General features: G+C 45.2%; 1 protein-coding gene across 1 annotated transcript; it reads left to right on the forward strand.

Annotated features, from left to right (window-relative positions):
* Positions 1 to 12,657: 12,657 nt before the first annotated feature.
* LOC119812938 (olfactory receptor 4D1-like) lies at positions 12,658 to 13,599 on the forward strand. Its single transcript, XM_038327977.1, has one exon. The coding sequence runs from the start codon at positions 12,658 to 12,660 to the stop codon at positions 13,597 to 13,599; it is 942 nt and encodes a 313-aa protein (XP_038183905.1).
* The last annotated feature ends 8,542 nt before the right edge of the window (positions 13,600 to 22,141 follow it).

A 22,141-nucleotide genomic window follows, 5' to 3' on the forward strand; every position in this document is an offset into this window, starting at 1 on the left:
CTTAAAATTTCCATTGGGTTCTTTTTTTTTAAAAAAAATAAGCATTTGACAGGCAGTGATGGTACATGCCTTTACTTTAATCTCAGCACTTGGGAGGTGGATCTCTGAGTTTGAGGTGAGCCTGATCTACATAGAGAGTTGCAGGACAGCCAGGGTTACATAGGGAAACCCTGTCTTGAAAAAAGAAAGTATTCAGCTTTTTAAAAAATTAGAACTCTTATCCTTCCATACATTCCAAGTATGTTTATTTTGTGTTAGAAAGCATTCAAGTTACACTAACTACTGCTAAGCCTTTGGAAAAATGTCGTTACTTGTTTATTGAGAGAAACTATCCTTAGCTCACATATTCATGTTTCATAGTTCAGGAATACAGATCATTGATGAACATCTATGGAGCTCAATCCAAAGAATTCTTTGCATTCTGAAATCACTATGTACTGTGGAAGGTACCAGCCTTCCTTATATTTCAAAATCTCTCATGGAATCATAATTCCTGTAGAAATCTACATCCGCCTTCTTTCTGGTTCAGGCAAGCTGAATTTAGAGGAACCCACAGCTCCCAGGGCCACAGCAAATGTGCCAAAACCCCACAAATCTGAGGTTTCAGCAATGCACCTGAAGTCATGGTAGTAAGTGTCCTCCACATCAATGACCTTGCCTTGGGAAATTTGATGTTAGCATTTCCTCAGGGCTGGTGTTTACTGGTTGTCTTTTCTCTTGCAAGTTGTTGAAGATTTTTCATTTGTGTGTGAGCTAAATAATTTTAGATTGTGTCCTGGTGATATTGTATTGAGTCTTGTCAACATTCTGGAGAATGTGGATTTTGTTTGTTGGCTGAGTCATCCTTTCTGACCAGCCTTATGTGAGACATGATGCCATGGCCTGATTACATTTCCAGGGCTTTGCAGTGTCCTTTGGGTCTGCATCACATGTGGGGATCCTCTGGCCAGGCTGAGACCTGTGTGGGGATTTATGCCACGCCTCCGTTCCCAAAGACTTTGCAAGATTGCTTCAAGTTCTCTCCATGCACAGGTTTAAGGATCCGGTCCCCAGCTGTCTCTGCAGTGATTTTCTCTACACAATCTGGTGCCTGGGTTCCCTATTCCTGGTACACTGACTACAGAACGGAGTTTTTAGCTTCTCTGTGCTCTCCATAAACTTCCTGTGCCTGGATCTGTCTGGGGGTCAGGTGGTATAAAGAAAAAGAGAAAAGAATACTGCAAACATGCTTTCACCCCTTTCTTAATTCTTTTTCCAATAAAGATTTACTTAGTTTTAGTTTGTTTTATTTGTATGAGTGTTTTCCTTGCATGCGTGTTTGTAAACCGTGTGCAAGCCTCATTCCTGTGAAAGGGCAGAAGAGGGTGTCAGATCCCCTGGTGCTGAAGCTGTGAGCCACCTTGTGGGTGCCGGGTTCTCTGTGAGAGCAATAAGTGATCTTAGCCACTGAGTCATCTCTCCAGCCCCGACTCCCTTAATTCTAAGTCAGTAGCTATGGAAGGAAAAGCAAACATCAAGGAACTGATCACCATATTGGTTTTCACTCACGTTTTGACATTTTCCCCCAAGTTGCCTGTGGTTACATACTCTCCCATGCCCCCAGACTTTATTTTATGTAAAATAAGAAGTTGGGTGGTGATATAACTCTAGGATGTAGTTTTGAAGTATTTGGTAGACGTGCCTTTTTCTGGTGCGATTTTCTTATGCATGTGTGCTAGTCCATTCGGGCTGCTGGGACAAAGCACCTTGGCCTAGGCAATTTATGAACAACATAAACTCATCTCCCACAGTCCTGGAGGTTGGGAAATCCTAGGTCAATGTCCAGGAAACTGTGGAGTTTGGGGAGGGCCTTCGACTTTGGAACCGTTGCCTTCTCTATGTTCTTACACGATAGTGGGACAAGGCAGCTCCCCGAGGGGGAACTCCTGATTGAGGCGTTGCTGTGGTTGGAATATTTCTCCCCCAAAATTCAGAAGTTTTTTTTGTGTGACGCAAGTAGTGATGAAATCTTTATGTCTTAAGGTTTGACAGATAATTAGTCCACGAGGGCTCCTCTCCTATGAGGGAAACAGTGGGGCTTGAAAGGAGGTGAGATGGAGTCTCCACGTCATTTTAATCTGAATTTCTCTAATGGCTACGTATATTGAAGGCTTGAAAAAACTATGTATTGACTGTGTTTCTTCTTTTGAACATTGGTAACTACACATTTTCCCCTTTAGAATGACCTTAGCTGTATCCCAGAGGATCCGGTAGGTTGTGCTATCATTTCAAACTATTCTAGGAGTATTTTACTTACCTCTGACTCCTTCAGTGACTCAGCGTTCATTCAAGAGTGTTTGCCCAGCCTTCAGGAGTCGGCGTGCTTTCTCTTGCTGTGGGTTTCTATTCCACTGTGGATTGATAAGGTATCAGAGGTTCTTCCTTCTTTTCATTATTTTTTGTTTGTTAAGGCTTTCTTTGTGGCATATAAGATGATTGACATTAGAAAAGATCCCATGAGCCCCGGTAAGGATGTGTATTCCCTAACGGCTGGCTGGAATAGTCTGTAACATCTGCTAAATCCAGCTGACCTATGATGTAATTGAATTCTGCATTGCTTTGCTGGTGTTTAGCTTAGAAGACCTACCTGAAGGTGACAGTAGGATTTGAAATATACTGTTGCTCTGTCTGGACCCATCTTGCTTTTTGTGCCTTTTGATGTTTGTTTTAGGAAATTAGGAGTCCAGGACCTGGCACATAGACATTTGTAATTGTTATAGCTCCTTGATGAACAGCTTCTGCCTCTGTGAGTTGAAATTTTCTGCATAACAGCTTTTTAGCATTATTTACTGGCTTCATAATTTTGACATCTTGGCAATGGTATTTTATAAAGTTTCTTGTCTGTCCATGTCTATTTAGGGTTCTGTATGCTCTTGTGTTTGCATGTCCATTTATCTACTAGGTTTGGAAGAATTTCTGCTCTAATTTAATGGAACAGATAGTCTATGTCTTTAGGTTTTATTTCAGTTCCTAGCTCTAGACTTTGGATTCTTAGGTTTGGTCTCTTGGATATGGCTAGAGTTCTTGGAAGTTTGGGTCACGTTCATTCATTTTTTTCCTTATGAATGTCTGAATGTATTATTGTCTCAGTCTTGAATGCCATCCCTAAAATTTGTTGTTCTGAGCCTTAATTTCCTTTCTGAATTCACTCTCCAGGTTTAAATTTCTCCTCGATATTGACCATTTCATCTACTTGATAAATTTCTTGCCTGGGTTCTGAGTTGCTTTCCTTACCTCATTCCTCTGGTGATGAGCCCTTTCCAAGGTCGCTGATACTTTTAAAAAGTCCGATCATGAAAGTCTTTCCCTGGAGTTAAGCTGTTTCATGATCTTTTTGGTTTCTGGCACTGAAGAGCTGAGATCTTGTGGAGGCGTCTGAGTGGAATGGAAAACTAAACCTCTCAGATGAAATAAGACCAAATCTTCATGGACCCAGGTGTGGCACTGGCGTGCTAAGCTTGACACCAAGAGCATAACAAAAACAACCAAACAAACACATCAGGTTTATAAATATTAGGTGTTCTTTATATCATATTTTTGTTTTTTGAGATAGGGTTTCTTTGTGTAACAGCCCTGGCTGTCCTGGAATTCACTTTGTAGATCAGGCTGGCCTTTACCTCACTGAGATCCGCCTGCCTCTGTCTTCTGAGTGCTGGGGTTAAAGGTGTGTGCCACCATGCCCAGCTTCATATTATATTCTTAAGAACACAAACCATGTGGTGTGTGCTTGTGATCCCGGCACTCAGGAGGCAGATGCAGGAGAATCATGATTTAAGGCCATTCTGAGCTACATATTGAAACCCTGTCTCAAAAAATGTGAAAAGATAATCTATAGAATGGAGAAAATATTTATAATACTTTATAAATTTTTGTGTTTGTTTATTTATTTATTTATTTATTGTGTTTATTGTGTGTGTGTGGTACATGTGTGTCCATGAACACACATGTATATTTATGTACACATATACATACGTGTGTGTGTGTGTGTGTGTGTGTGTGTGTGTGTGTGTACATGTACTACTGAGCATATGTCAAGGTCAGGAGTCAGATTTCTCCTTTTATCTTGTGCATCCTGAGATGAAACAGGTCTTCAGCCTTGCTGGAAGGATCCTTTATCTGAGCCACCTCACCAGCCTCTCATTTTTTTGTATCTTATAATGGCTCAATATTAGTCAGATGTGCAAAGAGCTCTTACAATTCAAAAACAATAAGCAGCCGGGCGGTGGTGGTGCACGCCTTTAATCCCAGCACTCGGGAGGCAGAGGCAGGCGGATTTCTGTGAGTTCGAGACCAGCCTGGTCTACAAGAGCTAGTTCCAGGACAGGCTCCAAAGCTACAGAGAAACCCTGTCTTGAAAAACCAAAAAAAAAAAAAACCAAAAACAATAAGCAACCCAATTTAAAAAATAAGGGCTGGGAATATAACTCAGCTTGTAGAGTACTTGTCTTATATTCATAAAGCATTGAGTTATGTCTCTAGCACCATACAAATAAATTAATAAATAGACAAACCCAAAGCTTTTGAATTGGTATTTCTCCAAAGAAGATACACAAGAGACTGGTAAGCATATAAAACATCAAACATCACTGAGGATACGCATGTTACAATCACAAGATAGCATTTTATCTTCTCAAGGATGACTATACTAAAAAGACAGATGGTATGGGGTTTTGAATAAATAATGTCCCCTGCAGACACAGACATTTGAACTCTTGGTCCCAGTTGGTGGCTCTACTTTAGCAAGGCTTGGGAAGTGTGACCTGGCTGGAGTCAGTATGCCACTGGAGGTGGCTTTGAGAGTTGAAAGACTTGTCATCGAGAATTTGCTCTCTGCTTCCTGCTTGCAGTTCAAGATGTGAGCCCTGAGCTTCCTTCAGCCTTGCCTTAACTCTCCTGTCAGTGACTCTCAGGCTCTAGAACTGTAGGCCTAAGCAAACTCTTTCTTCTTCAAGTTGCCTTAGTCATGGTGTTTGATCACAGCAACAGAAAAGCGACTAGTGCAGTGAAGTGTACTGGGAATGAGGTGGGGAGATTATAACCCGTAGACACTTCTGGCATGTGCTAAAATGGTGTTTTAAAAAATAGTCTGGCTAGTCTTCATAAGGGTAGCATCCCATATCCAGGTACATATCCCAGATGAATGAAAATCTTTTTTTCATGAATGTTGCTCGCATCTTTAACCATAGTGCCTACAAAGCACAAACAGTCCAAATGGCCAATAATTGGAATAAACGGGCAAATGAGTGTGGTATATCAATTCAACGGAATATACTTCAGTCATGAAAAGGAATGAGCTGCTGATTCACGTCACAGCATGGATGAAACTTGAAAACAAGCAAAGGAAACCAGATACAAAGCCAATCATGAACTATCCAGAGCAGGCTAATCCACAGAAGCAAACACAAATTAGTGCTTGCAGAGAATGTAGAACAGAAAGGACAGTGGCTGCTGACGGATACAAGGGCAGAAAAGACCGTGGCTGCTGACGGATACCAGGTGTCTTTGGTGTCTTTGGGGAATGAGGGGAATGTTCTGGAGTTAGTGATGAAGATACAAAAAGTTGTAGACATACTAAATCCCACTGAGTTGTACCTTTCAGTTGTTTAGTTTCTCAAGACGGGGTTTCTCTGTGTAGCTCTGGCTGTCCTAGAACTTGCTTTGTAAACCAGGTTGGCCTCTAACACGGAGATCTACCTGCCTCTGCTCCCTGAGTGCTGGGGTTAAAAGTGTATTCACCACTGCCTGGCTGAATTGTACATTTTAAAGTGGGTATTTTTAGGGACTGGAGAAATGGCTTGGCAGTTAAGGGTACTAGCGGCTCTTCCGGAGGACTTGGATTTGATTCCCAGCACCCACATGGCAGCTGAAAACTGTCTTAAATTTAGTCCTAAGGAATCTGATGTCTCTGTTGACACCAGGTATACACATGGTCCACAGACATATATGCAGGCAAAACATTCATGTAATAAAGTAAATAAATAAACAAACAATAAAAAAACCAGTAGTTAAAAAAATAAAAAAGCTGGGCAGTGGTGGCATACACCTTTAATCCCAGCACTCAGGATGCAGAGGCGGGTGAATCTCTGAATTCGAGACCAGCCTAATCTAAAGAGCAAATTCCATGATAGCCAGGGCTATACAGAGAAACTTTGTTTTGAAAAAAACAAATATAAAATAAAAAAATAATAAGTATATGTTGAACCTGGTGGCATGGGTCTGGAACCCTAGCTATTTGAGAGGCACGGAACACAAGATTTCAAGCTCACGGTGAGCCTAGGTTTTAGGTTGAATGCAGGACAAGCTTGGGCAACGTGTGAGCCCCTGCTTCAGAACTGAAAGTAAGAGAGGTGGGTTGCAGTGCCGTGAGAGCACTAGCCTGGCACGTGTGACGTCCTGGATACGGCCCCCGAAACACGGTGAGTTTCAGATGTGAGTTACGTTTGAGAGTGAACGTAGCCAAGCTATGATGAGTAACTCCACTTTGGGTATGAGGAGAGGAGACTGGAAACCGAGGTGAGGGAATGCAGTTGAGAAAGGCTTTGGGGCTTGCTAGGTCACGATTGCCACCTGGATAGTGTCTTAGGACAGAGATCACTTTTCCAACTATAGTGACAGAGAAGGCGGAACCTCCCTAGCGCTGTCCATGGTTCTGATTCCCAGAGCATTTGTTCTTGGAGACCTCTCTGGATTCACTTCCCTTCAGGGCTCTTACTCTTGGTTCTGTGAGCTGTCGTCCTGAGGCACTGGCCCCAAGGCAGTCTCTCAGTCATTACCTGCGTCTGATGCAACAGACACATACTTTTTTTTTTTAATGACTCCCATTGCTCCTTTGCCCTCAGCGGTTGAAGCCCATCTTTTCCTTTAAGTAAATTAAGACTTTCGTCCCTTGAGAAATCGTTCTTCTTAAGGGTAATCCTCTATGTTCTAGCCCGAGAGAGGACAGGAGAATGGACCTGCAGGGGAAGGATGGGTAGAAGATGGGGGCTCTGAGTCTCACTGGCCCTTTGGGCTACAGGTAGGTGATAGCCTCAGTGTCCTTCCCATGGCCAAGTCATGACTGAGAGACTCCAGATAAGGTTGTAGGGAAAGTAAGGAGAAGTCATTGGGCCAGAAACCTGGAGGAGAGAGATTTGGGGGGGGGCAGTTCTATCTGGAGTTAAGACTCTTGTCTATACTGGTTTGTGTGTTGGGGAGAATTTAGGACAGAGGGTGGGAGGAAAGGCAAAATATAGCCGCTGTTTTCTCCCCCAACACCCACATCCATTCTGCAGCTTCTTCCCACACTTAGAGAAAAGACAACCAGGCCTTACACTCTCACTTCCCACTCTCTAATATTCCCTTTTTAATCTCTGCTTCCACCTTCCTCCTCCTGCCTCTCCTACTCACCGCAGATTTTCATTTCTTCTCCATGGCCATTCTGCGGCATTATCATGCCTGCTCTCGAGTCAGTCTCTACCAGAGCCCGTTACTGCTTGCCCTGGGATGATCATGGTGGGAGCTCACCTGGCCTCCTCTCCTCTCTCTTAGTGTCATGCAGACTGATTTCCTAAGAGCAATGGCCAACAAGAGACACAACCGAGTAACCACAGAAAGTCCTTGGGAGCCCTTCGCTTTCCCCACCCGTTTCCACCCATGTCTCTCCACGTCTGCAGCCCCTCCAAGCTCACTCTCTTGTTCCTACAGGCAGAGGAAACATTTGCAAACAGTCTTAGGGGTTTGTGGAAGGAACGCTGACCTTCCAAAGGCAAGGCTTAGGATTCTCCGAATATCAAGACCCTTGCATGCCTTTCCAGGTTCCTTCGTCCGGGGCTATTCCCCCACTCCTCAGCTGCCAGGGGTCCAGTCCATTTCAATTCTCTAGCCACCACAGAACAGGAATCTCCTGGGAGCCATTTGTGAGAGGGTGTGCACTGGGCACTATGTAGTAGCTGGCACATTGACCTCAGGCTGAGATTATAACCTGTGAGGTGACAGAGGCATCCTTATGGAAAGATACTGACACATGACAATGTTCTAGATGACCTAGTGACTTCTGCACCTTCAGAGAAAGGTGGGGTTCAGATGGCTGAGCAGGATCAAATAGTGTCCACATGCCACCTTGTCATCTGAGGGACCTTGGAGGGGCTCAGTTTGTTTGACACTGAGGCTTTTTAGAGGAAAGCAAGGGCGAAGAGAATGGTAGCTCTGAGTGTAGATTCTGGGGCCAACCAGGCCTGGCTCTGCTGGTCCTTCTTGGTGAGATCTGGGTGGTTATTTACCCTCAGTAAGCCTCAGGTTATCTACGCATAGAGATAAGTCCTTGTCTTTCCTATATATTATAAGCATTATGTAAGAGAACGTGTCTGAACTATTTACCACAGTGTTTAGCACACAGGACACACCCAGGAAATAAATACTGGTGAGTATTATCATGACAATAAATGACTGTAATTGCTTCTAAGTGGCAGATTATTCTAGAAAGATGGACCCGCTCTCTAGAATAGATATGAGGACACTCCTGGATCTCGACCTAAATGTCAGTTCTTCCCTGTAGACACTAATTGGAATTCTTTTGAAGTTTTGAAGTCCTTGAAATTCTTTTAAAAACATTTTGAATTAGATGGGGGACGGTATCTCTTGAGAAGCTGATGACATACTATATACACCACAGTGTTGATTAAAGTGGAGTATAGTTTGGAGGCAGGAACCCTCCTGGGAGCTGGGAGCAGTGAGTCAGGTAGGAGCAATGACCAGCCAGTGATTCCAAGGAAGGGTTCCTCTGCTTTGATGACAAGATGTGCAGAGTGGAGGGAGAAGAAGCCTGGCTGGGGGAGGGACTGGGAGACCAGACAGCCAGAGAGGAAGGTGGGTGTGAAGTGAAGGAGTGAGTGACCACAGACTGACTGGGCAGGTAGGGTCTCCTGGAGCCCAGCTTCTAGGAGAAAGGGCACCTGGTTGCTGGCTGGCTGCAACCATTAAGGTGGCCTTGGGGAGTGTGAATGACAGCCCGTCACAAGAAGGGGGGGATTGTTGTGCAATGGGACTGCTGTTTTCCATTTTCTTTTTACAGAGCTTGGGGGAGGGGGGTTGGTTCTCTTACACACACACACACACACACACACACACACACACACACACACTTCTCTTCTCTCCCCACTTCCTTCCCCCCATCCTCCCCTCCTCCTCCTCCTCCTCCTCCCCTTTTCCTCCGTTCCTGTTGGTGTTCTGAGGTTCCTATCCCTGCTCTCAAGCCATCTTTCCCAGGACAGGGCTCAGCAGACAGGGATGGCGTTGAACTTCACCTGGAAGGCTTTGTTTTCTTATTGCAATATTTCTTTTGCTACGTGGAAATCTTGTGACCGTTTCTAAGCTATGAGAAGTGAGAAAAACTGTGGAGAAAAATGTATATCTATGCAGTCGGTTCCTACACAGATGTAAACGCTACTTCCACCGTTAGCATTTGATCTTTATTTTCATCCTTTTTCCTGCCTTTCTAATGTTTTAGCAAAATGTCAGCCAGGTGTGGGGCCACTGCTTGCAAACCCAGCACTGAGCAGGCAGGGAGATCAACCCAAGTTTGAGGCTAGCCTGATTTATACTCAGGCCAGAGCTTCAGAGTGAGAGCCCGTCTCAAAAACAACTCCAAATGCTAAAAACGTTTTTTAATTATCTCTTTAAAATTATAGATATAAAATAAATAGAATCCAACATAATCAAATGTCATTTTATTTATTAATTTTTAATTATTATTTTTATTTTACATGCTTTGGTGTTTTACCTGCACATATGCCTGCATGAGGGTGTCAGGTCTTGGAGTTACAGACAGTTGTGAGCTGCCGTGTGGGTGCCTGGAATTGAACCTGGGTCCTCTGGATGAGCAGTCAGTGCTCTTAACCACTGAGCCATCCATCTCTCCAGCCCCCAAATGTCATTTTAGAATGTGTATTTATTGTAGTTAGAATTTCATCACGTGGAGGTGTCAGGTTTTGTTTAGATAGTATGTTGTACTTGCTTGTTTACATTGCTTCTGGTTTATTGCTATTATAAGAATTCTGTGTGGAATATACTTAAATATACATTCTAAGAATAAGATTTTATTGCTCTAACAAATACTTAGGCAAGAATATTTAAAAAGGCCGGGCGGTGGTGGCACACGCCTTTAATCCCAGCACTCGGGAGGCAGAGGCAGGCGGATCTCTGAGTTCGAGGCCAGCCTGGTCTAAAAGAGCTAGTTCCAGGACAGGCTCTAGAAATTACAGGGAAACCCTGTCTCGAAAAACCAAAAAAAAAAAGAAGAATATTAAAAAAAAAGATGTAGTATATATTTCAAGTTGTCTTCAGAATGGTTAGGCACAGTGATTTCTGTCTCCCCAAAGTCTCTCTCACAGTGTCGAGGAGTCCAATCTTTAAAACGTATCCTGCCAATGCGATAATCCAAGAAACAAATTTTGTCTTATATTTTAATTATAATTTCTTGGGTGGTTGGTGAATTATAGGTAAATTTTAAGTATTTTCCATAGGTAATAAGGAGCTCTGAATATTTTTAAAAAGATAAGAGTTGAATTTTTAAAAGATACAACTTTAATTTTTAAGAGATGAAAGTTAAATCTCTCAATACTTTAGACCTTTGGTGGCATCAGGACTCGGTGTCTGTCACGTCTCTGGTCATCATAATCGGTTCTCAGGGACAAAAGAGAATACATTTGCACTAGCAGGGAAGTTGCTGGTAGTGTTGCTTGGTGCTTGGACGTGGGGTGATGAACAGTGGTATGCATTGTCACCTGTGGGCTTTGTGGCTCTGGTACATTGGAAATAAATCCCATATATCTAGGAGCACCGCGTCATAGCTGCCCATGACCTTGTCTAGGAGACGCTATTTTCAAATTTCTTTTTTTATCATGATTTATGCATAGTTAATTTAAAGTAAAAATTCCAAATGCTACAAAGACAAATATCAAATTAGAGTACCTCTGAGGTCTTCAATATTTAGTAAAAGTGTGTGTGTGGTGTGCAAATGCGTGGCGGCCAGTGGGTGACATCGCTGTCCTTCTCAGTCACTCTGGGTCCTGGGCCTTGTGCTTGCCACACAAGTGGCTGAGCCCCTGAGTTGTTTCTCTAGTGCATCCCTCTTATTTGTTCAAATTTGATTTTTCTCTCTGTGTGGTGTGTGTGTGTGTGTATGTGTGTGAATGCATGTGTGTGTGTGTGTGTGGTGTGTGTGTGCACGTGCATGTGTGATGTGTCTGTGTGGGGAGCATGCCTGTCATGGCACACATGGTCAGAAGACAACTTTGTGGAGTCAGTTCTCTCCTTCTAACTTCGCAGAGGTTTCTGGGGACAATCTTAGGTCCTCAGGTTTGCCATAGGTTCATTGCCCACTGAGCCTTTCACGAGCCCCCCTCCTCCTCCTCCTCCTCCTCTTCCTCCGCCTCCTCCTCCTCCTCCTCCTCCTTTTCCTCCTCATTATTATTTTGTTTTTTTTTTTAGACAGGGTTTCTCTGTGTAGCCCTGGCTGTCCTGGAACTTGCTCTTGAGTTCAAGCTGGCCTTGAACTCAGAGATCCATCCAGCTCGAGTGCTGGGATTAAAGGCGTGCATCACCACTGCCCGTTGATGTAGATAATCTTATGGAGAGCTCTGTCTTGTATTTCCTACCAGTCCCTACTCACCACACTTAAATTTTACTTGTAATTATATCTGTGTGTAAATGTGTGAATGCAGTACCTAAGGAGGCCAGAAAAGGACATCAAATCCCCTGGTCCTACAGGAAGTCGTGAGCCACTCCACATGGGGACTGGAAACTAAACTTGGGTCCTTTGAATGAGCAGGAAGTGCTTTGAACTGCTGAGTCATCTCTTCAGTCACCATACTTAAATTTGAAAACGTCACAAAGACTGCCTAGCATGATGTGTTTATAGAGTATTTGCATAAAATGTGAATGCATAGTATGAGAGTTTCCGGGAAATGACTTTGTCCTGGGCTGAAGTTACTCAGCAGCAGAAACACACACGCCACTAGAGAGCCACTGAAGTAGGAAAATATAAGCAGCGTGAATCATCCCCACTCACTATCCACCATCATCTGCCTCTTCCACTATCCATCATCATCTGCCTCTTCCTCCACGCGTGTGTGTGTGTCGGTGCGCATCACACTTTCCTAGTGCACACACCTCAAGTCTGCATACCCCGCCACCAAATTCCTGCCACGAAGCCTCTGTTTACCTAAAGTCCTCAGCCTCTGTACCCTCTCCTGATTTATGCTCTCATAGGTGACTGGGTCTGCGGGCCCAGGTATGCAATGACATATTTATTGACTAATAGACTCAAGCAGATTTGTGAAAGCTAGATTTCATAAGGCCGTATGCTTGTATAGAAAAGAGTTAGAAATAAACCGTCACACAAATACAAAGCAGGGAGCTTACCTATCGATGGCTGTGACCAGATGTGGCCAGGGAGCTAAGCCTGTAGGAATTCGGCAAAGTCTTTATCCTCCCAGGAAGCTCTGTCGAGCCATACCTTGAAATCACTTTGCCTAATCAATCTTGATCCTCCAAAGCAAGAAAGCAAACAAACAAAAATACCCACTGAACTCACAGTGTTTTACTTGGTGTCATCTCTCTCTAGGCACAAGGGGAGCCCCAATGGAACCCCAGAACATCACATGGGTGTCAGAATTTATTCTGTTAGGGTTCTCACAGACTCAAGAACTCCAAAAACTCCTGTTCGTGGTGTTCCTGTCTGTCTACATCACCACCGTGGTGGGAAACCTCCTTATCATGGTCACGGTGACGTCTGACCCCCGGCTGGACATGCCTATGTATTTTCTACTCCGGAACCTGGCGGTCATAGACCTCAGCTATTCCTCGGTCACCTGCCCAAAGATGCTGGTGGACTTCTTCCATGAGACCAAGACCATTTCCTACCAGGGCTGCATGGTCCAGATCTTCTTCTTCCACCTCCTGGGCGGTGGGACAGTCTTCTTCCTCTCCGTGATGGCCTATGACCGCTACATAGCCATCTCCCGGCCCCTCCACTACGTCTCCATCATGAACACCAGGCTGTGCGTGGGGCTGGTGGTGGCTGCCTGGGTAGCAGGCTTTGCCCATTCCATTGTCCAGCTGTCTCTGATGCTCCCACTGCCCTTCTGTGGCCCCAATGTCCTGGATAACTTCTATTGTGATGTCCCCCAAGTGCTGAGACTCGCCTGCACGGACACCTTCCTGCTGGAGTTCCTCATGATCTCCAACAGTGGGATGCTGGTCCTCATCTGGTTCCTCCTCCTTCTCATCTCCTACACTGTCATCCTGGTGATGCTGAGGTCCCACTCGGGGCAGGCAAGGAGGAAGGCGGCTTCCACCTGCACCACGCACATCATCGTGGTGTCTATGATCTTCATCCCCTGCATCTATATCTATTCTCGGCCGTTCACTCCCTTTCCCTTGGACAAGGCTGTGTCCATCAGCTACACAGTCTTGACCCCCATGCTCAACCCCATGATCTACACCCTCAGAAACCAGGAGATGCAGGCAGCCATGAAGAGACTAGCAAAACACTTCGTGCTCAGTAAAGGGGATGAACTTTAAATAAGCTGGGTTTCAACGCCAACTCTCCCTGGACTTGAGTTACACAGGGAGAAAAGCAGAGGAAATTCCTTATACAGAATGACCAGGACTAGGGAGAAAGCCCAGCTGTGAAGTGTTTATCTTGAGAACACAAAGGCCTGAATTTGATCCACAGAACTCTCACGCAAAATCCCCAGTGTAGCTGTGCCTGCTTGTAACCCCAGAGCTGGAGAGCTGGAGAAGGGGGTGTGGGTGCTGGGGATCACTGGCCAATCAACTTTTGATAATTTAAAGGCCAATGAGATACACTGTGTAAAAAAAACCTCTTGTAGACAGTATCTGAGGAACAATTCCCAAGCTTGCCCTCTGGCCTCCGCATGAACACACATTTATGCGTGCACGCACACACATGTGCCGACACACACATACCAACAAATCAGAGTACAGTAATATATCTTGATGAGCTACTCTTGTGTCAGGCACTATTGGATTCTTTCATACTTTTTATTAAAACATTACAGATAGGAAAGCTCAGGATCTGGCTACGTGGTCAAAGCAAAAGCAACTGAACAATAGAACTTGGTGCCTCCAAGTTGAGAGGCACAGATGTGACCTCCCAGTTGGGATGGGAGCTTTGAGAGGACCTGAGGACACGCAACATCCTCAGAAAATCTGGTGCCTTCAGTTACGTCTGAAAGGGACAGGTGTTTCTGGTTTTTTTTTTTTCTCTCTCTCTAACCTCCTGGTACCTGGTTTTATTGTAACTTTACTTCTGTACATTTGTTCACTGTGGGGTATACAACATTTTGCAAAAGTCTTGACATAAGGTGATGCTAAGTTTAGACCACAATGCAAGAGCTTCCCCCGCTTCCCCCTGGTGCCATCCCCACCAAGACATGGAAGTCACAGGCTCCTCCTGGTTTCTCTGTGCACCATGATGGCAGCTCCGAGTCTGTCCCATCTCTGTTTTTTCCTCCCTGTTTTTTCCTCACACATTGATCCATTTTCACAGGCAAAGTGTGGACTAGAGAGGAGGGTGGCGTGGACTTGCGTGTTCGATGTCATCTCAGCCAGGTTCTCTCTTCACAAGAAAGACTTTTAAATGTCTCATGACACCGTTCACGTCCTCCAGGTCGCCTCTTCTCCAGGAGCAGGCTCTGTGGTCCTCCAGCTGTTTTCGCTGTCACAACCTCCCGATCCACCATGCTGGACAAATCTCTCATCTTCACTCTGTGTGACAACAACCCCCACCCCCAATGCTCACTGTGTGATACTTCTGGACCGGGGTGGGGGTGGGGTAAATTGTCCAGAAAACGCTGGCCACCTCCTCTGAGATCTGTATCAGTGAGATGCCTTTGCTGGCCAACAGCTGACTAAGCTAATGACAGCACCTCAAATAAGGAGGAAACCGCTGTCTCAACTAAAACCCGAGGACAAATACTTCAGAGTTGGCTAATTGAGCAGAACAAAAATTATTATGGGCTGGGTAGTGGTGGTGCACACCTTTAATCCCTGCACTCAGGAGGGCAGAGGCCAGCCTGGTCTACAGAGCTAGTTCCAGAACAGGCTCCAAAATTACAGAGAAACCCTGTCTCGAAAAATCATAAAAGAAAAAACAAAGTTATGGCTCCGTGTTGTCTTCTTGGTGATGCCTTTACTTTCCCTCTCACGCTGAACATGGCTGCCAGAGCTCCAGATGTCACACTGTCACATTCGAGCCATTTAGCAAGACAAAATAAAAGGGAAAAGCATAAAAATAGGTATTCTTTGTGTCCGTGTGTGTGTATGTGGGTGTATGTGTGCATGTGTGAGTGCGTGCGTGCGTGCGTGCGTGTGTGTGTGTGTGTGTGTGTGTGTTGGGGGAGAAAATTCCCTAGAACTACCTCAGTAGAATTCTCACAGGGCCACTTGGCCAGCACTTGGTCAGCTCAGTCTGTCCAGAAAAGGACAGGGGAATATCTTGCCTTTCTTCCAGGTCAAACAACAATGTCTTCATGTGGTACCCAAGGCGACAGGAGGTGACACGGTTGTCCTGACAATGAGAGGAGAACGCTACTGTGGTCAGGGGTCACCAACTCAAATGCCTGGTGCAGCCAACACGTAGCATGGCAAGCTGAGAGGGCCAGGGAAACCCAAGGTCAGCTGCTGAGAACTCATACAGGCCAAGGGCGGTTCTCCCTCCTGGTCTCCCCCCTGCTACTGCAGAACTCCTAAATGAAAGTCCTGACAGGACATCAGAGAGGTATTATTATGGGTCATCATCACCACTACCAGCATCATCATCAGGATCTCACGCAGTCCGGAAGGTACCCAAGGATAACCTTACATTTCTATCCTCCTGCCTCCATCTCCAGAGTGCTTGGATTACAGACACACACCCATGCTTGGTTTATAAAGTGTAAGGGATTAAACCCCGGGCTTCGTTCCTGCTAGGCAAGCTCTCTGCCAACAGAGCTACCTCATCAACCCTGAAGAATTGTATTTAGAGATGCTAAAAAGCCCCGGAGGGCCAGCTTCCAGGATTCCATCATTCTAAATCATCATTCAGGAAGTTTCTGAGAAAACACCCAACCTGATGGGTTGGGGAGACCTCCATGTGCCAAACCCTGCTCACCACAGAGAGTTTCCAGCAAGCATCTGAGTACTTTGATTAGAAATACTAATGTTTAACCACAGACCACAAGACAGACAAAGAAAACTCACCCTAATAAAAGACAGATACTAAACTAAGACAAAAATCAGACGCTGGGGGAGGGGGAGCTGAGTGTGCTGTGGGGGGAAAGCTGGGTGTACTGGCACACCTCTTTATTCCAGTACTCAGTAGCCAGTCAGATCTCGGTGACTTGGAGATCAGCCTGGTCTGCTTAGTGAGTTCTAGGACAGTTAGCTACTTAGAGAGATCTGTGTCAAAATAAAACCAAACGACAACAGCCAATTAAAAAACAAAACAAAAAAAGAAGATAAACTTCAAGAGAATCAGTGACAATCACAGGAAAATAAAATAATACAACTTTAAAAATGTCCCTAACTAAACCTTTTATTCTGAAGTAATTGCATTTGCCTCTGTAAGGGACAATAAAGAGTTCTACTAGAAATTTTACCCGATTTCTCCCATTGGGAACTGAATGTTTACTGACCCCACAAAGTCATGTGTTGAAACCAAGCCAAAATCTGATATTCTGTGTGCTATGGGGTCTTTGTTAGGTGTCTAGGCCACCTCATAACATGAATATGACCAGGGTCTTATTACAGAGATCCTGAAGAGCCACCCTCTCCCCACACCATGTGAGAACACTGGGAAAAACCAGCCACCTGTAAACCATGGAGCCAGCCTTTGATGACCTCTAATGAGGCACACCTTGATCTCATAGTTTTCCCACCAGAAGACCTGTGAGGAAAACGTTTACTTTCCATCCTATGGTCCAGCCTAGGAGCCCTGCTCAGTAGACCAAGGGCACTAAGAGACGTCTTGAAAACTCCTCATGCAGCAGAAGTAGGTCAGTAACACTGAGGCGGTCAGAGCTTGGGATGGCTACTATACCGTATGCTGTAATTGATATTCATAAATTTGTGAGTGGGGATTAGGGTGCTACTTTAGAAAGGCTTGATCAGAAAATGAGAAAAAAATTCACAGAAATTAGAAATATGGCTTGTCAAATACTATATTTACCTTAGACGATCAGAGTAGCATCTTCCATTCCACAAACTTTTCTCGTGAACTAACTCACATTCTTCACATTGAAAGGTGTGATCTTGCCTGAGATTGCCTGTCCCACCCTCTCCTCCTTCCTTCAGGTAAGGACCCCCAACTCTTGGCACCCCCCACCTACATACATCCATCCTTGAAGAGTATAAGTCCTATACACCTCCTCAGGAAATAACACCCACACCTGCCAAGACCCTCCCTAAACCTGGTTATCAAAGGACTAACCGCAGAACATGGTGAGTTGTCCACAGACTGAGGATCAGCAGAGAGAATCCTCTAATTCCTCAGAGGTCCTACCTTGGGCTCATAAGCTTCACCTAGCTGAGCCAGGACCTTCTGGTTCCCCATTTTTTTTTGAGACAGGGTTTCTCTGTAGCTTTGGAACCTGTCCTGGAACTAGCTCTTGTAGAGCAGGCTGGCTTTGAATTCATAGAGATCTGTCTGCTTCTACTTGAGTGCTGAGATTAAAGGCTTGCGCCATCACTCCCTGGCCTGATTCCCATTTGTATACCAAAAATGAGTTGAGCCCCTGAAAAATGAACCCCAAGCACCATCCTGTTGTCCCCTAACCCAACAACAGATTCAAACCCCTACTCACAAAGGTGAGACCAGATAGCCATACCAGGCCAACTTCAGATGGCTTGGTTTCCTCAGAAAGACACAAGCAACATGGACAACCAAGACAAAAATCTCTTCAGAAAGTAAGTGCTTTCATAGCAATGTGCCCTGAGAAAAGCAATTTGAGTATCACAGAAGACAATGACCTTAAAGCAGCAATAGTGCATAGGCCCAAGGAACTCAAGAAGGATGTGAATGAGCACCAGAATGAAGACTTCAAAAAAACCATGAACATTTGAATTAAATAATGATAACATTTTGAGATATGAAAATGAAATTTAATGAAGAGATAGAATTTCTGAAGAAAAGTCAAACTGAAATATCGCTTGAAATAAAAAAATACTGTAAGTCAAAGACTGAATCACAGTGAGGCTCAGTGGGGAGCCTCAGCAGCAGATGGGACTGAGTGGAAGAGATTAGCAGGTCCTAAAGATGAGGGAGAGGAACTGGATCACTCGGACAGTGGAAATGTTCACTCTAGAAGAACCACGAAGGAGACTTGCAGGAACGCATGGGACACCACAGGATGGTGTGATGCTCCCTCCCCTGGAGTCTGGGGAGAACTCTTAGATACTCCACAGCGTTACCTTACACCAAGTATACAATGCCGGTGAACCCCATTTTATCAGCTCTTCATGATGAGAACATATGGATTGCCGTATAATTCTCATACATAAAGAGACTGACAATTCAAGTGTAACAAATCCCAGCACCTTAGAGACAGGCTATGGGTGGTAAACCTTCAGTGTCGATCTGGTTGGCACAGTGAAGAACAAGATTTATCAGGTTTAAGGTTCTGGTATAGTGTACAAACAATTCCCTTCCTACAATTTTACCTAAATCTATTTCAGTTAAGTTTAAAAGAAAAAAAGGAAGGGAGGGAGGGAGGGAGAAAGGAAGGAAGGAAGGAAGGAAGGAAGGAATCAGTTATCTTGATGGCGGTGACAGATCTGTGCATTGTGTAAGCCAGTGTCTTGTCCCTGGAACATGTCGGCCAGTATCAGCTGAGAACTTTCTACAAACACAGATTCTTGTTCACTAACAAGGCCTCTGAGTGAGTCTTTCAAGGGTAAAACCACTAGACTAAGAAACAGGACCAGAGAGGAGCAGACTAGGAACAGGTTCTTTGAAAACTCCCGGTTTGTTTCTGTTGACATTAGAAAGTATTTTACTTTTAAATGTATATGTATAAATTTTTGCCTGCATGTAGAAATTTTTGCCTGCATGTTTGGAGCCCAGAGAGGGCAGAAAAGAGAGTTGGAGGCTATAAGAGGACTTCAGAGTTCCTGGAGCTGGGGTTACAGATGGTAGTTCACCAGAGTGTGGGTGCTGGGAATTGAACCTGGATCCTCTGCAAGAGCACTAAGTGCCCTTAGCCGCTGAACCATCTCACCAGCCCCTGCTGCAGATCTTGTCTTTTAAGATTATGAATGGCAAACCCTAAAGCACAATTGTTGCTATTCTTGGTGCTTTGGGTCCTCAAGGGAGACTTTGGGAAAACAAACCAAACCAAACCAAAACAAAAAGAACTGTGATTTGAGACATACAGAAACTTTTTAACAAGTCCCATTGCTGCACAGGCCCCGGTAGTAATGAGCCTAGCTCAGCCTCCTGAGCCCTGTCCAATAGGTTTACCCTGAGGACATTCCCTGTTCCTCTAGGATCCCATACACATAGCCCACATGAGGGATGGCCAAGGAATAGGAAGCTGAAGCCATGCAAAGGACCTCCAAGAAGATGTAAGCTACGAAGTCCTGTGCTGGACTGAAGCACGGTGAGAGGAAAGCGTTTGCTTTCCTGTACACTGGCAGCTGTTAGAAGGGCCTTGTAAACATTCAGCAGAAGGTAAGAATAAGTGAGCAGCCGCACAAGCTTGCCTAGAAGTGAGCCTGAAGTGTGGGGGAGACTGGAGGCACTGCAGGCATGGCAGCCGTGAAAATAAGAACAGGTGTTCCAGGTTACACGGGGAGCAGCTGAGCTTGGAATCGACCCTTCTGTTGGGAGGGAGGATGCTGAGAGCAGGATGGGCAAAACCACAGCACACGTCTCCACAGTCCACAATGCAGGGTCGCCTAAAACCATTACATGAAAGAAGATGTTGCTGGAGTAACTCCTAGATCAGAGTTTCTGCCGTGGATGCTGTTATTGGATTTGCCATCCGTTAAGGAGGCCACAGGAAAAGTGTTCAGCGCTGTCCCAGAGATGCTTATGAAGTATGGTTAGAGCCCAGGAAGGTGGAGAACTAGTTCTTGCGGGAGATGCAGGAAAAGAGAGGTGCGTCTGGTTTCTAGGTTGGATTCCTAACAAAAGTTATTTAGGGAAGCAGGAGCTCTTACTGAAGATTCAGGTTTAGTTGAGTGGATGGAATATGTAGAAACTGTGAATTCCTTACACAGCTGTTGGTTCTTGGGTGACAGGGACACTAATTACAGAGGTGTGGGATATGGAGGTGACCTTTCCAGCCTCACGTGGAATGCTGGGGGAGTTGCACGCAGTGTGCAGAGCTTTATTCTCTGCGGTTTCTGTGTGCAGGATTTTGTGCAGCTTCTCAGAGTTGGAGCTTTAAGCTGTGGGCACGAGGTGGCCATTCAGTATATGACAAGGAAGGAACATGTCCTTGTTCCCTTTCAGAAAGGCCTCCCAGGCTGCTGTGTGAATGGAGATAGGAGGGGAGAGCACACAAACGTGAAGAATGGGAAGAGACATGATGGGATCCAGCAGCTCATAGATTGTAACAGGCTAGAGGGGGAAGCATGGGGGAGACTGAGACAGGACGGGAAGGTGGGGAGACCCCTTGCCCTCATCCTGTCGATCTTCTATCCATCGGGCCTTCTATTTCTACGTCATGTGTTTCCCTAACCCGATGTTTCCCTCCTTAGCCTGTTTTATTTTCCATTCTTTTGCTTCACCAGCTCCAAGTCTTTCTCATTCAATTCTTTCTCCTTAGATTTGTGGCGTGCGATAAACTCAAGCTCCTCCCAGAAGAGCTCCGAGTGTCATCCTCCTCCCTCTCACGGATTGCCCACCCCTGGCTCCCTTTACCTGCACGGGTGTCCCGTGGAACCTCACCTGGTAAAGGACTGGGAAGAAACAGTACACTTCAGGTCTCCCGCTGTGTCTAGCGGTCCTGGCATGAAACTGCACATCTTTGTAACTCTTCACACACCCTGCAACCGTCAGCAGAATCTCATTAAGCACCGCCTATACCCACACTGCACACTGCTGGCAGCAAATTAATGGTGAAATTCAGACCCATGTCCCCAGACCCTTGTGATTGAATTCTGGGGGGAGAACAATCAACCGTGAAAGAAGCTTTGCAAAAATGTAAACCTGGGACGAGGGAGGAGAAGGGCTGGTTGCTCACCAGTGCAAACACAAGGGTTTCAAAGGTAGCATCCTCTCCAGTCCCACCGAAAAGCTGGTAAAGAAAGCCCTCACCCTCTCTTAAAGATTGGAGGACATGGGGCTGGAGAGATGGCTCAGAGGTTAAGAGCATTGCCTGCTCTTCCAAAGGTCCTGAGTTCAATTCCCAGCAACCACATGGTGGCTCACAACCATCTGTAATGGGGTCTGGTGCCCTCTTCTGGCCTGCAAGCATACACACAGACAAAATATTGTATACATAATAAATAAATATTTAAAAAAAAAAAAGATTGGAGGACAGGTAGCTCAGGCTTGTCTCTTATACCCTGCGTAGACAAGGTTGACCAAGAACTCCTAGTCCTCCTGCCTCCACCTCTTGAATGCTATGACTGTAGCCTTGCACCACCACACCTAGCTAGGAAAACCTTTTTCTTTGTATGCTATACATGCAGAGACTGAGATCTTAACAAAGTAAGTCTGTTATTCTTGATCAGATCTTAAGGGAAATAAAGACCCATAATTTGCTCCAGAGTGTCTCATTCTGAATGTCTTCCTATCACTCTGTCAAGCATGAAAAGGCAGGTCCCAGGTTTTTGCAGGTTCTCATGAGGACTCAGGAGTCTGAGGCCTGCCTGGGCTACATAGTGACACCCTGTCCTGAACATTCAGACAGACAAAACAAAATCAGTATCTCACGAATGTGCATTGCAGCAGCTACCTGCCGACTCCACAGAGCCGAGCTGGCAAGTGATGCCGTGGTCCTCACATGAGGTGCCCATCCTAGGGACCTGAACAGTTCTGATGCTGTAAAGGGCAGGGAGACATTCAGGCGTCCACGTTGTCGTCCATTTCCTCTAAGTGCATGGAGAAGACACT

Source organism: Arvicola amphibius, chromosome 4 (genome assembly GCF_903992535.2).
Source record: "Arvicola amphibius chromosome 4, mArvAmp1.2, whole genome shotgun sequence".
Classification (NCBI taxonomy): domain Eukaryota; kingdom Metazoa; phylum Chordata; class Mammalia; order Rodentia; family Cricetidae; genus Arvicola; species Arvicola amphibius.

Coding starts and splice junctions, on each gene's coding strand:
- LOC119812938 (XM_038327977.1), top strand. CDS start 12,658: ATGGAACCCCAGAACATCACATGGGTGTCAGAATTTATTCTGTTAGGG.